This window comes from Chanodichthys erythropterus, chromosome 12, assembly GCF_024489055.1.
Source record: "Chanodichthys erythropterus isolate Z2021 chromosome 12, ASM2448905v1, whole genome shotgun sequence".
In the NCBI taxonomy this organism is placed as follows: Eukaryota; Metazoa; Chordata; class Actinopteri; order Cypriniformes; family Xenocyprididae; genus Chanodichthys; species Chanodichthys erythropterus.
In genome coordinates, this window is record NC_090232.1 from 32,216,208 (window position 1) to 32,241,245 (window position 25,038).

The 25,038-nt window shown below is 38.6% G+C and overlaps 1 protein-coding gene across 2 annotated transcripts; it reads left to right on the forward strand.

Annotated features, from left to right (window-relative positions):
• wdr17 (WD repeat domain 17) lies at window positions 1–23,771 on the forward strand. 2 transcript variants are annotated; one of them, XM_067404575.1, is made up of 30 exons: window positions 1–123; window positions 790–973; window positions 1,158–1,388; window positions 7,234–7,485; window positions 7,704–7,826; window positions 7,926–8,113; window positions 12,852–13,020; window positions 13,142–13,233; window positions 13,380–13,462; window positions 13,593–13,679; window positions 13,810–13,974; window positions 14,717–14,919; window positions 15,234–15,383; window positions 15,467–15,597; window positions 15,678–15,803; window positions 15,973–16,128; window positions 17,003–17,067; window positions 17,145–17,277; window positions 17,397–17,488; window positions 17,567–17,666; window positions 18,246–18,385; window positions 18,645–18,665; window positions 19,873–19,984; window positions 20,238–20,379; window positions 21,165–21,267; window positions 21,376–21,477; window positions 21,568–21,663; window positions 22,394–22,398; window positions 23,348–23,529; window positions 23,652–23,771. In XM_067404575.1, exons 1-30 carry the CDS (start codon window positions 1–3, stop codon window positions 23,769–23,771), a joined length of 3,876 nt encoding a protein of 1,291 aa, XP_067260676.1. The 2 variants fall into 2 exon arrangements, with proteins under 2 accessions (XP_067260676.1, XP_067260674.1); XM_067404573.1 differs by lacking the exons at window positions 18,645–18,665; window positions 22,394–22,398 and having other exon boundaries at window positions 23,346–23,529.
• Window positions 23,772–25,038: the final 1,267 nt, after the last annotated feature.

Here is a 25,038-nt window from a genome sequence, read left to right on the forward strand (position 1 = left end):
ATGTCTCAGGTGAAGCAGGTTGGCCTGCTGGCCGCTGGATGTCAGCCTTGGAATAAAGACGTGTGTGCTGCCAGTGGGGATAGGTTTGCGTATTGTGCCACGCTCGCCATATATGTGTACCAAGTACGTGTAAACAGTTTGAGTATGAATTATGGTAAACTATAGACTGTTGATGAAGTAAATTGGTCTTTCTTTTTTTATTGACAAAATGAACTTAAAAGGATATTTCATTTTATTTAAATTTCATAATTTACTCACCCTCATGTCGTTCCAAACTCATAAAACTTTCATTCATCTTCGAAACACAAATGAAGATATTTTTAATGCAACCTGAGATTTTCAATAAGAGTAATAAACATTGATCAACGCATATACATAGAGCACAACAAATGTCGTAAACAAAGCTCAAACATGCTTGTTTAATGCATGAAAACCATTGAGGTTTGTTTCAAGTATGGTCATGCTTCCATTTACCATATTAGATGTGTTATATGTATGCACATTGATCAATGTTTATATGTGACTAAAAGCCTACATTTAATCTGTTCATTGTATAAAGCAATTGTGTTTCTTCATTAAATCGCTTAATTAATTTGGATTATTTTTAGGATGTCTTTATGAACCCTCTGAATTGTCAAAGTCTTGGTTGAATGGACTTTCAATAGAGAGAGAGATCTCTCCGGTTTCATTAAAAATATCCTAATTTTAAATTTTTGGCTGAGCTAACGCTTTTGCAACCTACAAATGTCTTTTTTTTTGAGTGTGACTGATTGAAGTGTGTCTTTTCAGCTTGATCACAGATACAATGAGTTTAAGCTGCGAGCAATCATGTCTGAACACAAGAAGACAATCACAGCTATATCGTGGTGTCCACACAACCCTGAAGTGTTTGCTAGTGCGAGTGCTGATAACCTCCTCATCATTTGGAACGTGGCCGAGCAGAAGGCCATTGCACGGCTAGATAACACCAAAGGTACCACTACCCACACACCTACTGCAGTGTCCAAAGAAATACACACCACCTCAGGACACATATTCCACCATTCCTATTATCTTTTTGAATAATTTTAACTCAATCCTAAGCAATTTTAATAACTGTTTTTGTTTTTGACTGTTTTATGTGAGGTCTTAAACTTGTCTAAACGGATATTTATCAGGTATCCCAGCTTCTCTAAGCTGGTGCTGGAATGCAGGTGACAGCGTTGCGTTCGTATCCCACCGGGGTCCTCTGTACATATGGACCATCTCTGGGCCTGACTCAGGAGTCACTGTGCACAAGGAGGCTCACAGTTTCCTGTCGGATATCTGCCTGTTCCGCTGGCATCCACTGAAGAAGGGAAAAGTGGTGTTTGGACACACTGATGGCAGTCTGTCCATCTTTCAGCCAGGTGCCGTAACAGCTTATGTTGGTTCATATTAAGAACATCTTGTTCCAGACCTTTGTAGCAAATTAGCTCAAAATAAATATGAATAATTAATCATAACTAGTTATAATTAATTATTAATATTTTAATCAGTCAATAAAATTAACTTAATGTAATAAAATTAATATTACAATCAATTAACCTGTTGTTCAATGAACACACAGTGTTAATTGTTTATTAACTAAGAAATGTTCATTTCCAGGTTATAGGAAATAACAATCTTATTCTACTAAAAGCCTGTAGTCAGGACCGACAGGAATAGGGACTCCCGTACATGAACGCAAAACACGGACAACCTTACGTGTGACATGAACAAGACTTTATTAACTAGACTAAACACTTAAACTACTCTAACATTCACACACATACATGCATACAGTTTACCAAGAGAGAGAGAGAAAGCAGAGTACAGGAAGCAAGAAGTTACAGCATTGTTGGACATTCAGCAGATCAACAGCCTTGAGCAAACCATCAGTTTAGTTTTAACAGGCCCTTCTTTAAAAGGGGTAAGGATACTCAATGTATCCGATAATGAGACTAAGTTTGATACTTGCATGTCTCTCCAAGTTGAATTAAAACTGTCCTGATGCAATTTGTGGAGGCTCCTGTTGAATCTTTGCTGATATTTTCTTGACGAAAGAGAACCGGCTGGATTCAGAGGATCTTTGGTGAATGGAAGGTCTAGGCCGAGGCCTGGCACAAGCTTGGGGTTCCTTAGAAGCTTCTAGCTTCTTAAAGCATCATCTTGACGTCAGCATTCATCAGTAAAAGAGAAGAAGAGGAGGAAGAGCAGGAAGAGAGAGGTTTTATCTTGTGATCCATGAATATAAGGGGTGGAGACATCACACCCTCTTAAGGTGTCTGAGCCAATAAGGAGTTGCCCCCTCAGAGGGAAGTTTTACGAGTCTTTGTTCTGTAGCAAGATATTAGCATAAGACACTGGATTGGATGTTTGAGAGAAGAACCTCTAGATTCTTATAATACTAATGTGTCACAGAGTTAGTAACATGTAACATAAATTACCAAATAGGAAATGAAAGTTGGAGTCCGTAGATACCAAGCATGCTGCCAATGTGATCTCAGTTAACTATACATTTGCAACTATGGAACATTAATACCAAAATAGTTCAAAAGAGAGAATTAATACATAGAATAAAGCCTATAAAAGGAAAGTCATGAGATGGGAAACTTGGATACATGTTTATACATTTCCCAAGTGGTTATATAGAGAATACGTAGGATTAAGAGAGTTTATTTGTCCTTCTCAGGAAGGATGAGTCACTAGTCTCTACAGCATTCTTATGGATCATAAAAGTACCATATAACTGTAACAGGACACCTAGTTGTGCCTGTGTGCTAGCTACACTTGGGATGTTGGTTGCAGTTTTAGGGTGATGAGTTCAGAGAACTTTGATAGTGAGAGTGAGTTTATGGGTAATTCATTAAATACCATGAATAATTGTGTGGCTGATTGGTCCAGACGCTACATCCCCCCCTTTCGATCGTTGTTGTTCTTTCTATGGACAACAGCGAACGACGTTGAAGGTGTAGAGAGATCAGACACACCACTGGCACACAAGGCTGGAAGGCTGTGATGGGCTCTGGTTGTATGTGTCTCCTGGAGTGGTGGTCGTTCCATTGCGGTTGATGTAGACAGTAGACAAGCTCAGGTCTCTGAGCTGGTGTTGTGTGAGTGGTCAGAAGCTTGTACTGCTGAGTACTCCTCAGGTAAGAACTGTTCAAGGAGCTATCTTACTAGCGTTAGAAGCTCCTGCAGGTCCGATGCAGGCGTGTCCAGTCGTCCTTGGGCTGCCTGCTGTTGGAGATCCTGCTGTGTCTGCAGGGAGAGGATGCTCCCATCCCTGGCTTCTCCCTGTGGTAGGTCTGGTACCTGGGTCTGTCTGAATTAATCCTCCTCCTTCCTGCAGCTGCAGAGGATTTCAGGAAAATGGCTGATAAGGTGTCAAGCAGAAGGCTTTGGCCTCCCCTCTGTACCTCTGTGCTTGGCTGGGGAGGTTCTTCTGCTGACTCCATGCGGTGAAGTGAGACGTTTCTCCTGCAATGGTTCTGTTTGCTGCAGGTAAGAGAGTCTCAGTTCTCTTTTCTTCTGTGTCTCTATTTTGTCAGGGTCCTTGCGTCTGTCCCAAGCCTCCATCTCTAGCTGGTCTATGTGGCTTTTAGCATGCATCAGCTCCTTGTGAGTCTCTGTGATCTGGAGTTTGAGGTTGTTCACCTCCTGTTTCAAAACAGCGAGGATGTGGGCCAGGAAGAAGTTGACTTCAGTCAGATCATTGTGATCACACCTCTGGTTTGAGTCGTCTGCCTTTACTTCTCTTCCATCTTTGTCCAGTTGCTTTTGGCTCTGGTGCCGTAATTGCTCAGCAGCACTGGTTAGGAGGGTGTTCCTCACGACACATAGCCAGTCCTTTTGGTCTGCCATCTGGGCAGTTAGGCTGAGCATCTGCAACATTTAGGCACGCTTGTGGTGAGAGTAAGGGCAAGAGACTACTGCAAGATCAAACAGAATTTAGGGCTAAAGGCACAGTGAGCAGCCAGGTGTATAAAATACAGCTAGGTTTAACAAATGACTTAAGATGGTTCTTGTGGTCAAATTATTTCTTAGTATTTCTTACTGATGGCTCACGACAGGCTTGACCTCTGAACAAATAGGAAAGAAAAAGGGAGAGGAAGAAGAGAGTTTTCCTATTAGATTCTGCTTATTAGTGGTGCTCAAAATTATGCCCTAGTAATTGTTCAGATTACTTTTGTAGCTGGTTCATAAAATTGAAGCAACTGTTGTAAATAAACAAAATCAAGAAGGAGAGTATGTCTAGTTGCTTGTGGTTATATTGGGAAATTAAACCACAGAAGGAAAAAAGGAAGATGTAAGTAAATCACAAAGATGAAAGAAATAATACTAGTAAAAATTAATAGCTGACTGCTATTATAATTAAAATCAATAAAAAGATTTAAAGAAGTGACTAAAACAGCAGAATGGGTTTAGATCAGTTCACACTGCATACACACAAGCTGTAGTTAAAGGCTTCACATAAATGATGCTAACCACTAACTGTAGAAGCTATTATTTAGCTTAGCCTGAGGTGCAGGGCTGCTAGGTGAGGTTAGCTTAGCCACCTAGCCTGGTTTGTTTACAATATGGCATCACAGGGTGATGAGTTAGCACTTCCTGTGACAAGTCGTTGTCATGGGAACCAATGCACATCTGAGCAATTCAAACAGTTTATTGAGACTGTCTGCTCATTTCAAACAAGTTACGTATAGAGTTAAAATGTGACGCTTATACTTTCAGATTTTCAAAAACTTGATTTTACATTCAGTAAAATGCAAATATGTTTTGCCATTTGCAAATTTTACTCATGTAAACTCTTCTCTCTACTTTAAACAACGTCTTGTACTTGTTTAAAGGGTAATTACACAGTTTGCTGTAAGTCAAAGCTTGTTTAAGCATGTATAGTTAAGTCCGTCTTGTGCATGAATACTGATGTTCCTTTCAGCGAGTGAAACACAGTTTTGGTCAAAAGGTAGCTATGCTTGTAGGTGCAGGCAAAGTTTAGATGAATGACATCAATCTTAACTATAACAGGGGAGCATTACCCAAATCTACATTTATATAACACTGTACTGAGATTCATTCATCAGAAACAGGTTAAGCAATACTGCAATTGGTATTTCTCCAACCAAAGCAGAATAATCAATTCTGGTACAGTTTACATGCCGCTGAGCTGAGATTCCTTCGTCAACACAGGCTTACGCTCTAATACTGAGATTAGGATTTCTTCGCTAAAATCAGATTAACTTTACACTGATACCATTTGAACATATGCTAAAATGTGTCAAGAGTAGACTCTTTCAGTTACAGTAGAGATGTCAATTCAAGCCATCACTTTATCAGCATCCAACAAACCAGCAATTAGTGACCAAAATGCGCATCGTCTGACATATTCTGACTGGAATTATCAAATGCACACTTTTAAATTGACAGTGGTTTAAGCTCATAACCTTTGTTTATTCATGCCCGCATTCTCCACCATTTGTAGCAAATTAGCTCAAAATAAATATGAATAATTAATCATAACTAGTTATAATTAATTATTAATATTTTAATCAGTCAATAAAATTAACTTAATGTAATAAAATTAATATTACAATCAATTAACCTGTTGTTCAATGAACACACAGTGTTAATTGTTTATTAACTAAGAAATGTTCATTTCCAGGTTATAGGAAATAACAATCTTATTCTACTAAAAGCCTGTAGTCAGGACCGACAGGAATAGGGACTCCCGTACATGAACGCAAAACACGGACAACCTTACGTGTGACATGAACAAGACTTTATTAACTAGACTAAACACTTAAACTACTCTAACATTCACACACATACATGCATACAGTTTACCAAGAGAGAGAGAGAAAGCAGAGTACAGGAAGCAAGAAGTTACAGCATTGTTGGACATTCAGCAGATCAACAGCCTTGAGCAAACCATCAGTTTAGTTTTAACAGGCCCTTCTTTAAAAGGGGTAAGGATACTCAATGTATCCGATAATGAGACTAAGTTTGATACTTGCATGTCTCTCCAAGTTGAATTAAAACTGTCCTGATGCAATTTGTGGAGGCTCCTGTTGAATCTTTGCTGATATTTTCTTGACGAAAGAGAACCGGCTGGATTCAGAGGATCTTTGGTGAATGGAAGGTCTAGGCCGAGGCCTGGCACAAGCTTTGGGGTTCCTTAGAAGCTTCTAGCTTCTCTAAAGCATCATCTTGACGTCAGCATTCATCAGTAAAAGAGAAGAAGAGGAGGAAGAGCAGGAAGAGAGAGGTTTTATCTTGTGATCCATGAATATAAGGGGTGGAGACATCACACCCTCTTAAGGTGTCTGAGCCAATAAGGAGTTGCCCCTCGGAGGGAAGTTTTACGAGTCTTTGTTCTGTAGCAAGATATTAGCATAAGACACTGGATTGGATGTTTGAGAGAAGAACCCTCTAGATTCTTATAATACTAATGTGTCACAGAGTTAGTAACATGTAACATAAATTACCAAATAGGAAATGAAAGTTGGAGTCCGTAGATACCAAGCATGCTGCCAATGTGATCTCAGTTAACTATACATTTGCAACTATGGAACATTAATACCAAAATAGTTCAAAAGAGAGAATTAATACATAGAATAAAGCCTATAAAAGGAAAGTCATGAGATGGGAAACTTGGATACATGTTTATACATTTCCCAAGTGGTTATATAGAGAATACGTAGGATTAAGAGAGTTTATTTGTCCTTCTCAGGAAGGATGAGTCACTAGTCTCTACAGCATTCTTATGGATCATAAAAGTACCATATAACTGTAACAGGACACCTAGTTGTGCCTGTGTGCTAGCTACACTTGGGATGTTGGTTGCAGTTTTAGGGGGATGAGTTCAGAGAACTTTGATAGTGAGAGTGAGTTTATGGGTAATTCATTAAATACCATGAATAATTGTGTGGCTGATTGGTCCAGACGCTACACCTTTATGAATTTCTTTCTTCTGCTGAACACAGAATATATTTTGAAGAATATGGGTAACCAAATAGTTGGTTGGGGAAAAAAAAAAATACTATGGAAGTCAATGTGACCCATCAACTGTTTCGTTACCCACATTCTTCAAAATATCTTCTTTTTGTGTTCAGCAGAAGAGAGAAATTCATACAGGTTTGGAACAAGTTGAGGTTGAGAAAATGATGACAGAATAAAAAATTTTTTGAGTGACCTGCAAAATAACCTGCATTTATTTTAATTACATAATTTTAGGCTCAAAGAATCAAAAGCACGTACTGCGGCCCGAGTCTTTAGAAGGCACAGATGAGGAGGACCCCGTCACAGCTCTAGAGTGGGACCCTCTCAGCACAGACTACCTACTGGTGGCCAACATGCACAATGGAATCCGACTGCTGGACTCTGAGTCTTTATCCTGCATCACTACCTTTAGTTTCCCCAGTGCTGCTGCCTCCGTGCAGTGTCTGGCATGGGTGCCCAGCGCCCCTGGCATGTTTATCACTGGGGGTAAGATAAACACACACAGAAGTGCCAGTGGGAAATGGTAGTTTTTAGCTTAACAGGCCAGCTTTGATCTGATTTTAGAACAATCATTTAATTATTAATTACATTTACATTTTAACCTAAAACAACTGGGGTGTAGATTGAAATTAAATGTTCAGTCATATTTGTGCATATTCGCAATAACTTAAAAAATGTTTATACTATTATATTGAATTCTCAAGATTCTCAAGTTGGCGTGCTAAGAATATGGAACGTATCAAGAGCGACACCTCTGGATAACTTTAAACTGAAGAAAACCGGCTTCCATGCACTTCATGTTTTAAATTCTCCACCAGCAAAGAAATGTATGTGTTTTCATGTTTACCATTTAGCACTTATATTTATGTGTCTAAGTTTGTGTACTCCATCACAAGGACTTGATTTTAGTGTTATCTCTCTCTTAGCATTTAGCTCAAATTCCCCTTCCAAGAATCACTACACCTCCTCCACTAGTGAGGCTGTGCCTCCACCTACTCTTTCACAGAACCAGGCCTTCTCTCTCCCACCCGGCCATGCTGTCTGCTGTTTCATGGATGGGGGTGTCGGACTGTATGACATGGGTGCCAAAAAGTGGGACTTCCTGCGGGATCTGGTAGGAAAAGTGGCATGTTGTTAGCTGTGGGCTGACATACGTTTAAAAAACACTGAAATGATTATTACACTTTTTATATTTCATATCTAAACAGGGTTTTTTTTTTTTTAAGTTAGTTTTAGGTTATATTATTAATAAACAGTGGATGCATTCAAGGAAGCACCAATGGTTTAAAATTATGCATCAATATTAGTCATCCTGTTTTTGCTTGTGCCCTTCTGTCCTATTGCTGATCAATTCAACAAGAGTTCATGTTGTTTTCTTAGATAAACAGCTCTTGTAGTTCCCTTGATTGTTGTTAATGACAAAAAATGAAACATAACCTTTTCACCCCATGGTTAAGTAAGGAATAATTGACAACAGGCCACTGAATTATCATAAATTAATGCACACCTGAGGTGACAACGCGCCCACAACACAAAGCAAAATATGCAGACCTCGGGTGTCTAATTTTCTGAAGTGGACCTGCATTCATTTTCAATAGTTCAACAGTCTGAACTACATTATTTTGTTTATAGCTTTAATACATTATGGTTATCTCAGGGCATATGCAAAACTACTTCCTTTCACCACTGATTAAGCATCCTGTGTCTGCCCAACCTTTTACATCATTTGTTTTACTGCATTTCATTCTCACCCAGCTATTGCAGCTGTTATGATTTGGTTGCGGACAGCACTGAGCACAACAATTGAATATCCAAACGCGTTTTTTCCAAAGTCATAGTCCATTAAACAGGTAGAATTTCAGAGCACAATAAATCAGTCCAAACAAACAAACAAGACCAGAGGGCAAGACGGGAACAGGAAAATCAGGATACGGGCAGATGTTAAAGACCAGCAACATAGAAACAGGGAAAACGCTCAGTAATGCTGAGAACCATGAGACAAGATTTTGTGACAAACAACCAGGGTTGGGGAGTAAAGGAATACATGTAATGGTGTTATGTAATCAGGATACAAAAATCCAGTAACTGAAATTCATTACAGTTACATCAAAAAACATAGTAATCAGATTACAGTTACATTTTGAAAAAAAGGGGGCATACTATCAGGATTACAGTCGTTTCATTTAAAACTAAATAAATCTGTTGTGAGGCAGATGACCCAGAGGCGAGAAAGTGCAATCAAACAGTTTAATCAGAATCTTTCAGTTCAACAAAGGCAGACTGCCGAGAGCTGTAGCACGTAAGCACTCGCTGCTGAAACAAACAGAACACAATATGGTCACAGTCCACCGGCAGGAGCGAGCTGGTCTCAGAACTGGAGTGCCTCAGGCAGATGATAGAGTTCACCACGGCAGGCAGCTGGCAATAACCTGGCAGAGGGAGCCGAGGGCTCAGGAGGACCAGTTCCGAGACGGCCACTGTGACTGGGGCCGGGACCACGACTGTGGCAGACACAACAACAGAAGTCAAGGATCTCATGCAGAAAACAGAATGTGAATGCCAGCAACAGGTTACAATAATCTGACACAGAAGCGTGGTGAACAGCACGGAGAAATAGCCAAGACAACCAAGAGGAAAGCGCGACAGGTGCGCAAGCAATCACCACGAACGCTGAGAGAAATGAGACACGGCTGAAGCAACTTAAAGAAAAGAGAAGGAGAAAGAATGCATAGGGTCCATGCATAGGGAAAGGGACTGAAGACATATGCAGAACAGGAATACAAGGCAAAGCCGATTTGGACCTGGGTGATGCAGGTTGGTCAGAAGGTCAGGATGGTACAGACTGGGCAGATGACTAGAGTTCCGCTGACCAGGCAGGTAGCCAGGGTGGTGCAGGCTGGGCAGGTAGCCCCTTCAGCGGAGCTTGAGACCCCACGGCGGAGCAGACAAACACCACAGTGCAGGCGAGTCTGAAGACCTCAACAACGGAGCAGACGGCCACCATGGTGTAGACGAGTCTGAAGACCCCCACACGTGAGCAGACTACAACCACAGTGTAGACAAGTCTGAAGATCCCCACGGCAGTGGAGATGGGGCTGAAGTCCACCAAGGCATTGCTAAGGGACACCAAGGTGGAGCTGAAGACACCCACGGTTGATCTGGTAGGATTAGAGACAGTTGATCAGGCAAAACTGAAACACAAAGCACAGTTTAGCATTGACAACAGGAGCCTTGTGAAAACAGGCAGGTGGCTTCAGGGTGTCCTCCATGGGCATAACTGCAATTTTTTTCAGGTTGCCAAGAAGTTTGTGTACAACCTCTGTGGTTGTGTTGAGGCTGGCAGAGAGTTCAAATGCGACCTCTGTGGTCACGTAGAGGCACACAGGACTTTCAGATATGACCTCTGTGGTCACGTTGAGACAGGCAGGAAGTTCAGATACAACCTCTGTGGTCATGTTGAGGCAGACAAGACTTTCAGAAACAACCTCTGCAGTAACATCAGGGTAGACTGAAATCTCAGGGATGAGAATGGACTTTAAACAGGATTAACAATCATTAAAACAGGACATGTTGGTGATCGGTGCGGGCAAAGTTCCGTGGCCACTGGAACTTGGTGCATGGTGCACCATGGAATGGGAGAACCAGGATACAGGCAGATATCAATGACCAGGAAAATAGAAACAGGGAGAATGCTCAGTAATGCTGTGAACCACGAGACAAGACTTCACAAAGATATAATCAACAGAACAGGGTTATATAGGGAGAGAGGCACAAGAATAATGGGGTAATGGGAAACAGCTGCACATGATTACACAGATGACAGACAAAGCATTGTGGAAAACTGAATCCATGATGTTTGTAGTGTCAGTGGTAAGAGTGTCCTCTGCTGGCATGCAAAATGCAAAGTGCACTTTCTGTAGGACTGTTAAAACCACAGAGAGGTCCCAAGAGGGGATGAGGCGTGGTTGAGGAGGATTCAGTCTCCTTGAGCCTCTAAGGAACCTGATGACCAGGTTATGCTTTCCCACAGACTTACCATCTACTGCATCATGATGCATCCATAATGATGCATTTTAGGGTGGAGGGAGACAGCCTTTGCTCGTACCCTGATTGCAGGAAAGAAAGCACACCGCTGATTGTGCATTTACAGGGGTCTTTGCGGTGGGAAGAAGACCACTAAGTGAACACATTCCACTTCAAAGCATAAGTGCGCCTAGTAGAGGGGGCTCTAGCTTGAGTGATAGTGTCTACCACTGCCAGTGATAGGCCATTTAAGTCATTGACGTCCTGCCAGAGACCACACATGGAGGTTCTAGAGGTCTGGACGAGGCTGCCATAGGGTGCCTGTCCCTGAGAAAGTAGATCCTTCCTCAGGGGAATCTGCCAGGAAGTGGCTTTCGCAAGGAGTATCAGATCTGAGAACCAGGTCTGGGTGAGCCAGTAAGATTCAACCATCAAGACTTGCAGCAATGGTCAGAACTGGTGCAGGGCCAGTGGTACTGCTAGCGACTCGAGGCAATTGATATGCCACTGCTGTCAAGGCCCTGTCCACGAGCCAGAGGCTGTGTGTCCATTGCAAACAGCACCCCAGCCCATTCTGGAGGCATCTGTTGTGACGTGTGTTGTAGGGGCACTCCAGTCCATAGAAAGGCAAGGTCTGACCACAGGCTGAAATTACAGCAACAGAACGGTGTGATTATCACCCTATGTGTGCCACGGTGCCATACCCATCTTGGGTATCAGCCATGTAGCCAGTGCTGAAGTGATCTCATATGCAGTGGAGGAATGGGAGGCGCACTGGGACGGGTCCGGTGGGAGAGCTCCCACCATAACCCTCAGATCACCCTGAGTATTCACCAAAGTGGTCCTCTGCAGTGCTTCACATCCAAAAACACACGGGTGGAATGACATCTTGAAAAAGATGTTTTTTTAGGGAAATACTGCTCTTTTAATGTTGAAGTGTCCAGAGGTGCAGTCACTGCACTTAGTTGTGCAATACTCTCTTAGATGGCGCCCACCGCTGATACGCTGTCACACCAACACACAACTGGTTCCATCTTTTCAGCTCACACAAACAGCGATTGATAGAGCAGAGTGATGATAACCGTTTGGCTCTGTAGCAAAAGCTTGAATGAGTGAGTGTTGCACGCTGCCTTATGTCCCCGAATGTACAGGGAGTGGCTTGCCATGCAAAGCTCACTCACCAATGTGCATTGACTTGTTTTGTTACCACTCAAAGTTGATTGGGCTCTCAGGCGAGATCAGATTGCGTCAGTCATTTCTGACGCAATGTTGGTAACTGTGTGGGTATACAAAGCAAGCAGTGCTTGCTTTTACCATTGTTTACACCAGTCTTGCTCATAATTGAAGGATTTGTGTAGCCTTTTCAAGTATGTCTGCTAAGCTGTCACTGGCATTGTCACCCCTTGGTTATTATCAAAATAATCCACTGTTCAAATGAGATGAAATTGCCCGATGGCCGACCATCGCCTTAGAGTACCCCGGGCTTAACACTGACTATTAGTAACTTTGCAAGTGCATGTCAACTTATTCTACTAACCCTAACATAACTTACTTAACTTGCTTAATCATTGTCGTCCCGTGTGAGACATAAGGCCACAACCCTAACAGTCTACTAATACTCTGAGAGTTAGTTGACATGTAGTTGCAAAGTTACTTATAGTAGGTAGAATGTTTAAAGTGGGCTATTGAAATAAAGTGTAACCTTATATTTTATTTCAGCTTAATTTCAATTAACTTAGATCATTTTTAAGAGTTTAGTTTTGCCATCATAATGATTATATTATTATAATACAAACATGTATGACTTTGTGACATTCTTTTTGTCGCAGGGTCATGTTGAAACTATATTTGACTGCAAATTCAAGCCAGATGACCCAAACATTCTAGCTACAGCTTCATTTGATGGGACGATAAAAGTCTGGGATATAAACACCTTAACTGCTGTGTACACATCTCCGGGCAATGAGGGAGTGGTTTACTCTCTGTCCTGGGCCCCTGGTAAGAACAATACACAATATTAGTACAGTCCATATTACCACTGCAGTTTCAGACAGGTTTTGTTTTTGTGGCTGTTTGTGAAACTCTTTTCTTCATTTCTCTTTTTTACTATAACCCAAAGGAGATTTGAACTGCATAGCAGGTGCTACGTCAAGAAATGGCGCCTTTATTTGGGATGTTAAAAAAGGGAAAATGATCACAAGATTTAATGAGGCAAGCATTGAAAAACATTTCCAAGGATAATAATTATTTAGAATTAATAACTCTAATTTATGAAATTAAAATTCCCATTGTTATTTTAGTTTGCACAATCATAATCATTGTGAGTCTTTATTTTTTTTACTGGAATTGTGTTGCAGCATGGGAAGAATGGTATTTTTTGTGTTGCTTGGAGTCATAAGGATTCCAAAAGAATAGCCACATGCAGTGGAGATGGATTTTGGTAAGTCCATTTCGATTTTGGCTAACATTCCCACAAGACTTAGCCAGCGATTCAGTGGTTGTCCATCCATATAATGAAGCCAAATTATCCTCATAGACATGACTTTTTTTTTTTTTTTTTGTGATTTCAGCATAATTCGAACCATTGACGGCAAAGTGTTGCACAAATACAAACATCCAGCAGCAGTGTTTGGCTGTGACTGGAGTCAAAATAACAAGTATGTTATCAGTGTAATCAAGATACATAAACAGACGACAGAATCTTTTTACCAGTATTATTTTCTCTTGTCACCACAATTATAATACATTGTGTGTGTCTCTCTCTCTCTCTCTCTCTCACTCATTCAGAGATATGATTGCCACAGGCTGTGAAGACAAGAATGTTCGAGTCTATTACTTGGCCACCAGTTCTGACCAGCCACTAAAAGTCTTTACAGGTCACACGGCCAAAGTATTCCATGTGCGCTGGTCACCTCTCAGAGAGGGCATACTGTGCAGTGGCTCAGATGATGGGTAATCATTCAATTAAAATCTCCATTAGCACTCCTACACTACTGTTTTGTTTGGGGCCAATTAAATGTTTTTTATTTTATTTATTTTTTTTTTTGCATTATTACAAAATATATGTTTTTCATATGAATTTATGAAATTAAATTATGTTCTTTTGAATTTCCTATTCTTTTTTTAACTGTCTTTCATTTCAAATATTTAAAAAAATCTTACTAACCCCAAACAGTAGTGTACATGGTTTCAATAGTATTAAAAAATGATCATTCTCAAATTTAACTTGCTCTAAAAATGAATAGTATAATTAATTAAAATTATAATAAAATAGTATAAACTAAAATAATCATTGAATCATTACAAAATCATCACAGCTTTTATTTACAGTTTTTTGAAGGAAAGTAAAAAAAAATCTTTTTATCCTTATTGTTGGTAAACCTTAGTACTACTAATAGTAAAAAAAATCTCTTTATTTAATTTAAAGGTGCAATAAATTGTACTCATATAAGTAGCCTATAAACTCACCTCAAGATAGCCTTTATATTGAGATCACATGAACAGCAAATCATCCAATTTATATTCTTAGAAACGTTCACTCACAAATCATGGCTGACAGTGAATAGGGCATTTCTACAATGGCACTAATAATTTGTGCATTGTCTGTACGTGTCAGTGTCCAAAACAACATAAATATAACTGATTGCACCTTTAACTTAATAAACGGATGTGTATCTGTGTGTATGTTGACCAGGACTGTCCGTATCTGGGATTATACCCAAGATGCTTGCATTAACGTACTGAGTGGCCACACTGCTCCAGTTCGGGGTCTCATGTGGAACACAGAGGTGCCGTACCTTTTGACCTCAGGGAGCTGGGACTACACCATCCGTGTCTGGGACACCAGAGATGGCACTTGTCTAGACACTGTATATGACCATGGAGCTGATGTCTATGGTAGTGTATTAAATGTTTATGCTGCAGACAAAATTATGCTTTAATCTTTTATGCACTGCAAACTAATTTTTCCAAGGAATGGCTTATTTAATTGATGCATTTTATTCAAGTTTTGCAAATGAAGGCAGGAAAAGCAGAACATCACATAATTAAGAGACCCAAATATGTAATGGGAACACTTATTTTTGTCCAAGGACTGTCTTTTAGTAGTATGCATACATACAGTAGTAGGGACACTCTTACATAATTTTATGTCATTCCAAGGTAATAATACATTATTAATGCAGTCTTGTCAACCATATGAAATCCCCCAGGTTTGACATGTCACCCCAGCCGTCCATTCACCATGGCTTCCTGCTCCAGAGATTCTACGGTCAGGCTTTGGTCACTTACTCCTCTAATTGCTCCCTTAGCGGTCAACATCCTTACTGACCACAGTTGGGATGACATCATTGGCAACACAGGTTAAAACACATGCACATATTACACACTATCTGTATGGATTGGTTTTGTAAAGACATAAACCACATTTATTTCTTGAGTGTAGATCGTGCTATGGTTCCTGGAGCCCCTCCCCTCCTGTGTGGAAAAGTTTCCAGAGATATCAAACAGGAGCTGGATAAACTCTCTAGCGATGTGCGCATGAAGAAGCTCAGATGGTTCTCTGAGTGTTTCTCAGTGAGTAAATCTCAACACAGAACTCTCACAGGAGTTTATTTACAAGTCTAAATAAGGGGATGTGTGCTCTCTCTTTGTAGCCACCAGGAGGGAGTCAGAACCTGTGGGATCTGGTTGCTGTAATCAATGGGCAGGATGATAGTCTTCTTCCTCAGAACTATGGGCAGGGCATCATGCATATGAAACACCTGGTCCGCTTCAAAACCGTGAGTGTATAAACTGTGATGTAACATTCTAATAGTGCAACAAATGAAGTGCAAGCTTCTGGTGCATATCATTTTTTAATAGTTCTACTGTAGGTTTTTTATCTATTGTAATTATTGTACTATTTATCTACTTTTTGTAATTATTTTACTATGTGTCCCTTCCCTGTAGTCTGAAGCACAAGAGCTGACCATAGTAAAGATGTCAAAGTTTGGGGGTGGGATTGGAGCACCTAGTAAAGAGGAAAGGCTCAAGAATGCAGCAGAAATCCATATCAGACTGGGTCAAATCCAGAGATACTGTGAGCTTATGGTGGAACTGGGAGAGGTAAAGTCTAAAGCTATATATATATATATATACATACATATCTACTGTAGTGTATATATACATAATATAATATATAATTTCTTGGATTGTCAATATTTTGATTTTGTTTTTATAATAATAAGTTGATTACATTATATGATGATTAAGTAATCTAGTTAATCACATATCAGTATGCTGATAGGTTGGGGTTTGATTGTTGATTAGTTGTGTTTAATGTTTTATTTCAATTTTTATAAAATTAATCACTAAAGTAACATGGTAAATTGACAGCTCTAATAAGTTCTTATTGATACACTGATGTTCAAAAGTGTGGTAAAATGTTTTTGAAACAAGACTCTTGTGCTCACAACAGCTGCATTTATTTGATCAAAAATATAGTAAAATCAATGACATTGTGAAATACTATTAATATTTAAAATAAGCTGAATTTTTAGCAGTCATTTTTTATTATTATTTATTTATTTATTTATTTATTTTTTGTGAAAGCAATTGATACTTTTATTCTGCAAGAACACAGTCCTTGAACACAACCAGTCCAGTCTTCGGTGTCACATGATTCTTTAGAAATCATTCTAATATGCTGATTTTGTGCTCAAAAACATTTATTATTATCAAAAACATTTTGATGCTTAACAGTTAAGAAAGTGATAAAATATGTTCAGGATTCTTTGATGAATAGAAAGTTTAAAAGAACAGAATGTATTTGAAATGGAGATCTTTATTGTGACTTTTTTGATCAATTTAATGCACCCTTGCTGAATAAAAGTATTAATTCCTTTAGAAAAGAATAATAATATATGAGAAAATGGAAGGTTTTTTTCTTCATGAAATGATGATTTTGTATGTTTATGTTGTTTTGTTTTTATGTGTTTAGTGGGAGAAGGCTCTTTCTGTGGCCCCTGGAGTCTCCATGAAATACTGGAAAAAACTCATGCAAAGGTATCTCATATACTCCTCTGGATTTTTTTTAATCAGTTATTGTGGGTGAATCACCTTTCATTAACTCCTTAATGCAGGAGAGCCGACCAGCTCATGCAAGAAGGCAATGATGATGTCATCCCATACTGCATCGCCACTGGTGAGGTGAAAAAGTTGGTGAATTTCTTCACCTCTAGAGGTCAGCTGAAAGAAGCTGTGCTGGTGGCTCAGGTACAGGGCACTGTTTTCTTTTTACCCATTTAGAGTTGTTGTAAGACTGTGAACCTCTGTGTTGAGTGTCATGATAAATGGCTCTATATTATACATGAGAATATACTTTGTGTCATCAGGGTGCTTGTGAGGGTAATATCCATGGCCCTCAGATCACATCAATAAACCATGCCGCAAACTCAGACAATGACAACATAGAAAAATACTGCGGGTAAGTTATACTTAGTTTAAGCTGCAATCAAATGTTTCACCTCTGTTTTTCTTACCCATTCTCCCCTCCTTTGTCTAGAATGTTGCACAGAGTGTGTAAAGAGCTGGCAGAGTGGTATTTCCAAGATGGCCGTGCTGTGTTGGCAGCTTGCTGTCATCTAGCTGTAGACAACACAGAAGTAAGCTCACCAATAGCAAATCATTAAAATCAGACAACCTCTAAAAATATCATGTCAATGTTTAGAAAATTAAAGAACACGATAAAGCCTATTCTAGGACAATATAAGTTAAATCATTATTTTCATTATTTGCAAAACAGTTGTGGTCAGTAATATTGTGAAATATTACTGTGATTTAAAATGTAATTTATTTCTGTTATGGAAAAGCTGTATTTTCATCATCATTACTCTAATCATCAGTCACATGGTCCTTAAGAAATCATTGTAATATGCTGATTTGCTGCTCAATATTTTGTACAAAACAGTGATACATTTTTCCAGGATTTTTGATGAATAGAAAGTTTAGAAGAAAAGCTTTTATATAAAATATTTTTTTCTTTGTAACCATGTAAAAAAAAAAGTACTGACCCCAAACTTTTGAATGGCGCTGCAAATGTAAGACAGTATAAATTAAAATAGAATTTTCAGTTTCTATTGTCTTTATGAAAGGAATCTTAATGGCCATCATTAAATGTTAGGTCAGTGTTATATGATGTTATATGAGTGTTTAGAAAAGGGTTTTTTATCTCCTTGTGTCAGTTGGCTATGGCGTCTCTGATCAGAGGCAATGAACTGGAGCTGGCAGTGTGTGTGGGCACAGTCCTGGGAGAATCAGCCAGTAAAGCCACCCACTATGTTCTGGAGCTCTTGGCCAGGAAATACATGACCACTGCCACCTGGTAAGTATAAAATTGATCAATGCATCTTTGTATTTTTTCTTTTCGTAAAGTCAAGTCTGCAAAGGGGAACCAGGTTTTTGTTTATTACTGTATGACCAAATATGTTACACGGAATCACATTTCCTCTTAAATAGTTTGCACACTTTCCTCTAAATGCAACCCATCTCTTATCATCAGTCATGCACAGAATTGTTGACATGATCCTGATAGCCATCCTTACTGCACACCTGTTTCATTTTTCATTTCCATTTCTCTCTAGCTTTCCATCTGTGGCATACAGGTATTTTCTCTGCCTCGCTTTTTCTTTTTTTAAAAATATATATCATAACTGCAAGCCCCCCTTGGGATTTCATCTTACTGTAATCCATTCAGTCATCTTTAACTACCCATTTTAATATAACTAAGATGATTATTGACATACAGTATTCTTAGGTACCACTTAAAGGGATAGTTCTCACAGAAATTAAACTTGTCATCATTTACTCACCCTCATTTGTTTCATTTGTTTGACTTTTTTTTATGGAATGCAAAAGGTGAATTTTTCTGAAGAATATTCTGCTCACGATTTTCCATGTAAAAATGTGCATGAAAAAAAAAGTGAAAAAGGATTGTCAAGCATCAAAAGGGATGCAAAATGTATTTTTGTGATGGCAAAACTGCAAAGCTGAATTTTCAGGAGTCTTCCATATCACATGATCATTCAGAAATTATTCTAATATGCTGATTTAGTGCTCCAGTTTTTTTTTTTTTTTTTATCACAGTTGAACACAGTTGCACTGCTTCATATTTTTGTGGAAAACCAAGATATTTGACACAGAATTCTTCGATGCTGTTCAAAAGCATTTATTTAAAATATTCTTTGTAACAATGTAAAAGTTTTTACTGTTAAGATACTGTTTGATATTTTCATTAAAAACACCCCAATATTAATTTCTTTCAAATGATTTATATATATATATATATATATATATATATATATATATATATATATATATATATTATATAAATATAAATATAAATATATATATATATATATACATATATATATATATATATATATATATGTATGATGTATGAAGAGTTTCGTTGCAAAACGAGATAAATCCGTTTTTAACATTTTTGTCAAAACATGTTTATTATTATCATGTTATTATTTTGTTTTATGGTGCTACTTAGCTGTATTTTTTAAGTTATGAAGGTTTAAATCAAAACAAACCAACTGCAGTTGAATTGATATTAATTGGAATGCACAACCAAAAAACAAGATTTTTGAAAAATTAAAAAAATGGATTTATCTCGTTTTGCAACGAAACTCTTCATATATATATATTCAGAAGACTTGGAATATAGAGCACAAGTCATGTAGACTACTGTTACATTATTTTTTATGGTACTTTTTGACTCATGACTCATGATTTGACAAATCGCATAGTTGTCCACTTTTCCCATTACTTTACTCATGCTGTATTGGATTTTCTACTCCCCAGGGATCTTGCAGCCAGATTACTTCAGATGATCCCTGATAACGAGATCTTGTTAGCCAAACTGTGTGCCTTCTACCCTGGCAGCTCAGCCGAAATCAACGACCTGCACGAAAAGGTGACTACCTCATTCATACGTCTCAATGCTTCACATTAGTCTCAAATGGATTTAGATGTTAGCTCAAGAAGGAATTGTGGCCATTTGATAAACATTCAACAATCAAATAAAAAATAGCTCAGACATTGAGTGTAAAGAACCAAACAACAACAACAATTATTTGACGTGAACATGGTATTTTTCTGCACAGGCAGATTTTTTTTTTTCTAAGTATAATAATTTATCCTTTTTTTTTCTTTCTTTTTTTTCCCAGTGTGGTCTACCGTCTTTAGAAGAATGTAAAGAGCTTGCTGAGAATGCACATGCTGAGGGAGAAATCTTCCAAGCAGTAAAGTATTACCTCTTGAGCCCAGAACCAGAAAAGGCTCTTCCCATCGGGATCACATATGTCAAAGGTGAGTTTCTGAGACTCAGAGTGTGTCTCAAAGTAGTGCTATTTCCAGCATGCCCACATTCTGCAGACTGTACATATATAGCACAGGCCTACTGCATACAGGTGCTGGTCATATAATTAGAATATCATAAAAAGTTGATTTATTTCACTAATTCCATTCAAAAAGTGAAATTTGTATATTATATTCATTCATTACACACATACTGATATATTCAAATGTTTGTTTCTTTTAATTTTGATGATTATAACTGACAACTAAGGAAAATTCACTTTGTAACACGTTACGTGACATTTTTTTACAAGCTCTTTTATTAATGTCTTTTCGTGATTGAACTACTGATCCTTCTGAAAAGTGCAATGTGCTCTGATTGGTCGGCTGGACCAGTGTGTTGTGATTGGTCAACCGCTTCCAGTTTCAGAAATGTCACGCCCCTTGCCGTAACACACTACTAACGCAACTTAACCAGGCCTCGCCACTTTGTTCTGCATATGCCTTGGGCAGGAATTATTTAAATGAGGGAAATTGTGACGTGTACGTTCCTGGAAGAAAACACTACAAAAAAAGGCTACAATTGAGCCATACCTGGGAGTTCAGAAACAATGCTTACCGATAACTCCTTTTGCAGTGGACTTTGTGCTTTGCAACTTTGCAGACCTTTTCATTGCTCAAACAGCAACATTACACACTAAAGACAGTTGAAAATGCAAAAAAAAGCATAATAGAACCCCTTTAAATGTCTTCATTTGACCAATAATTTATTACTGACTCTCTCTCTCCCCTCATAGAACAGCTGAGCTCTCCTGACTGGGCGGTGGACTCCGTGTACCACATCCTAGACCTGCTGAGCTACATCAGAACAGACCGTCTTATTCTCCCAAAGTGTAGTGAGTAAGTCAATGACCTTCACTCAACAACACCTGTCAATGATGTAATTTATTGTGGCTTGCACTATATATGGTCATCTCATTATCTTCCTCTCTCTCTGTCTTTGGCTAGAGACCGCAATGAGTTGCTTATTCTTTGTGGGTATATTGGTGCACTATTATCCATTGGGAGACAGTATTCAAGTATAGTGCCAGCACTGTATGAATACACAAGGTATGTTAACTGTGTGATTTATATCAAGTAACTCAGTTCATGGCGATCACAATTAATGTCTCTCTCTCTCTCTCTATTTCCCTCCATCAGTCAGCTGCTGAAGAGAAGAGACGTGGCTGTACCACTGGAGATAGAGCAGTTGTCTTTAGAGTTGGAGGCCTGGAGAGCCTGCACACAATCCCTCAAGTCTGTACCACAATACATTACTATAATTCATAATAATTCATAACAAACAACAGCTCTGTTTTAAAACCTAATTATTCAGTATTTAAAGCACCTTATAAAACAGATAGTTCTGGCCCTTGAAGTTGCATTCGAAGCCATTGTAAAATTCCCGAAAACATACAGTTGACCGCATTACATAAATATTGATGCGCCACTGAGTGTGTATGTTGCTGTGTCTGTCTTAGTAACGTAAACAAATGTTTGTTCTCTATTGATTTTGTTCACTGAAGCTTACTGCATTATGCAGAAGAGTATTGTGAGAGATATTGAGTGACCGAGTGTATTACCTGCATTCAGATTTAGCATTTTCCTTCAGGTCAGTCCTATGTTCATAATAAAAAATCCATTTGAATGTCCGCTGCGACCTTGTCCTTTTAACATTTAATGGGTTTTCCCGTGTCCTGCTGACAATGACAGCGTTAGTCAAAGCATTGTTCCGTGTTCACAACAAGTTTCAGTACAAAAGTCTTTGCGACTGACTGACTCACCCATAAACACAATCTTTGCCGCCATCTAATGGCGTTATAATGTTACTTCGGTTGCTGTTCACAGTCAGGGACTATTTTTTTTTCCAGCGGAAGGAAGCCTTTTAATGATTTTACTTCATGAAAGTTGCATTGATACATATTTTTTGGCTTAAATATTTGTATTGTGTGGTTACCATTTTATAAACGCAATAAGCCCAGTGAAGCCGTGGTTTACAGTGAATTTATAACCGCTAAGGGGGTTTTAGCTGTTATAAATTCACTGTAAACCATAGCTTCTTGTGGTTTATTGCTTTAATAGGCTATTCCAAACAGTATGTAGCAAAATTATAAGATACCTTATTTTGAACAATTTCTATGCCAGCACTGTATTTATCCCTCATGGACAAGGCAATCCCAAAATGCACTGCAGTTAACTTAAAAGGTTAGTTCACCCCAAAATTATGTCATTAATTACTCACCCTCATGTCGTTCCAAACTCGTAAGACTTTCGTTCATCTTTGGAACACACAAATGAAGATCTTTTTGGTGAAATCTGAGAGATGTCTGTCTCTCCATTGACTGCCTTTGCAACAAACTATTTGACGCTTCAAAAAGATCATAAAGAGACTGTAAAACTAATCCATATGAATCGAGCGGTTTAGTCCAAATTTTCTGAAGAGACTCGATCTCTTTTTATGATGAAAAGATTTAATTTAGGCTTTTACTCACATGTAAACATTGAACATTGATAAGCAGAAGCTCAAACTAACCTGAATAATGCACAAGAACAAACTTTTTCTGGAAGCTCAAACATGCTGAGTAACCAATGAGGTTCATTCCCATGTGTCATGCAGCATGTTTGAGCTTCCGGAATTGGTTTGTTTTATTTGGCCAGTCATTTTTAATTTTTAACAAGGAATAACAGTCAATTTTATAATGGTTACTCTTCTGAAATGAGACAATCTTAATAACACATGTGGCAGACAAATGCAACCTCTGGAGGTTACACCCTTCAAAATGAGACACAACTAAAGTTTGGACTTTAGTGGGAAGCTGCCTATGTACTGTAGGCAGTAGACAACAAGACAGCCCACTAGGTTTTACTAAAGATCTAACATTTCTGCTAACAGCTGAAGATATTTGAAAAATAATCTCGCTTTCTCTATGTATACACAGAGTGGCAGACGACACCTCATACGCGCCACCATCTGAGGCCCAGAAAACAGAATACAGTCAGCTGTTGAGTCGGATGAGAGACGAGCCCATCAAGGGCCTAGAGGGTCCTGACTATGTCACTGGCTCCAACTTGCCCAGCCACTCTGACGTCCAGATTTCTTGCTTCACTGGCCTCAGGATACAGGTGGGTTTCTTGTGGGTAGTCTTGCATTTTAGCATTATACCTCAAATGTTTTTGAACATACCACTGCACAACTGTTCCACTGCAAATAAAGCAGTTGCATCTGCTCTTTTTTTGTCTGACAGGGTCCAGCGTTCTTCCTGGAAGATGGCAAATCAGCCATTTCACTAAATGATGCCCTGATGTGGGCAAAAGTGAACCCTTTCTCTCCATTAGGGACGGGTATACGCCTCAACCCCTTCTGAGAATGCAACAAATGTGAGCAGTATTCTGGCTGGTCTGGCTCTGGAATGTCAGCATTTGGAAAGGGGACAACATTCCCGTTTTTTTTCTCAGAAAGTATATGTCATAAAACTGCAGAATGTCCAATTGTTCAAATCTAAATTTTTTTGAAGTTTTGCCATTCCATGCTGTGCTTATTACATTCAGGATTGCAGTTTATATGCAAAGAATCACAGTGAAAATGCTGCTGTAGTGAATATACAGTACACAAAGCCACAAGTAAGACCAACAGCACAAATGCATGTGTGATATTTGTTTTATACAACAGTTCCATAAGCTGAAGTTAATATCAAGTAACACAAGTTGTTCGGACAGAATTTTGCTCAGTTTTGTTCCAAAAAAAGGCAAAGCACCAAGTTTTTCATGTCGATAAGAAATGCACACACTGATGCACTACTAACATAGGCAATCAAAGTGAGATGAAAATCTTGGAACGCCGGCCAATCAAATTAGCGGACCAGAACTAACTGTTGTATAAAGAGAGTTATGCTGGATACAGTAATGAATGTTCCATATGAAGCAGGATATTTAATGCCTTTCTTCCTCGTCCTAAAACACAAGCGGGTTCAGGTATTCGGGTTTAGGTGTTATGACAAGGTCTTAGGGTTGCGGTCTATAGCCCAAAGATTGTAATTCTAGTTACTGTTTAGTTGGTACTGTCCGTAATATTATGAAATATAAGCATTTGCATTAAGCAGTCTGAATGTTTTTTTAGATCTAAATTTTATTTCAAGACTTGAGTACAGTGTATTCATCTGTACATTTTTGTTTGTTTGTTTGCATTTGATTTCATGAAAAGAGACATTAGTTTTTCGGCTTTGACACTGAAACCGTTTGTCATGTCTGTTGTCTGTTATATATGAACTGAATATCTTTACTGACTATTGAATATACACCTTATTTTAGTAGAACCAAATAAGATAATTAAGATTTATAACCTTATATTGTAACAATGACTATTTAATGTTTCTTCATTTCATTCAGTAACTATTATGAATGGTTTACAGAGCAGGTCTGGGGCCAGAGGTGTAATATTTATGTTCATAAATTATGACATTATTTACAAAGCGTTAATACACATTAAGTCTTGCTGTTACATTTGAAATATGTTTAGATGAACTTAGGCAATAAGTCTGAGAAAGTGCACATATGGAGTGACGATGTAAGACATTCCTGCTGACACATAGCTATACATTTGAAGTGTATTTCTGAAGTTAGGAAATAAAAGAC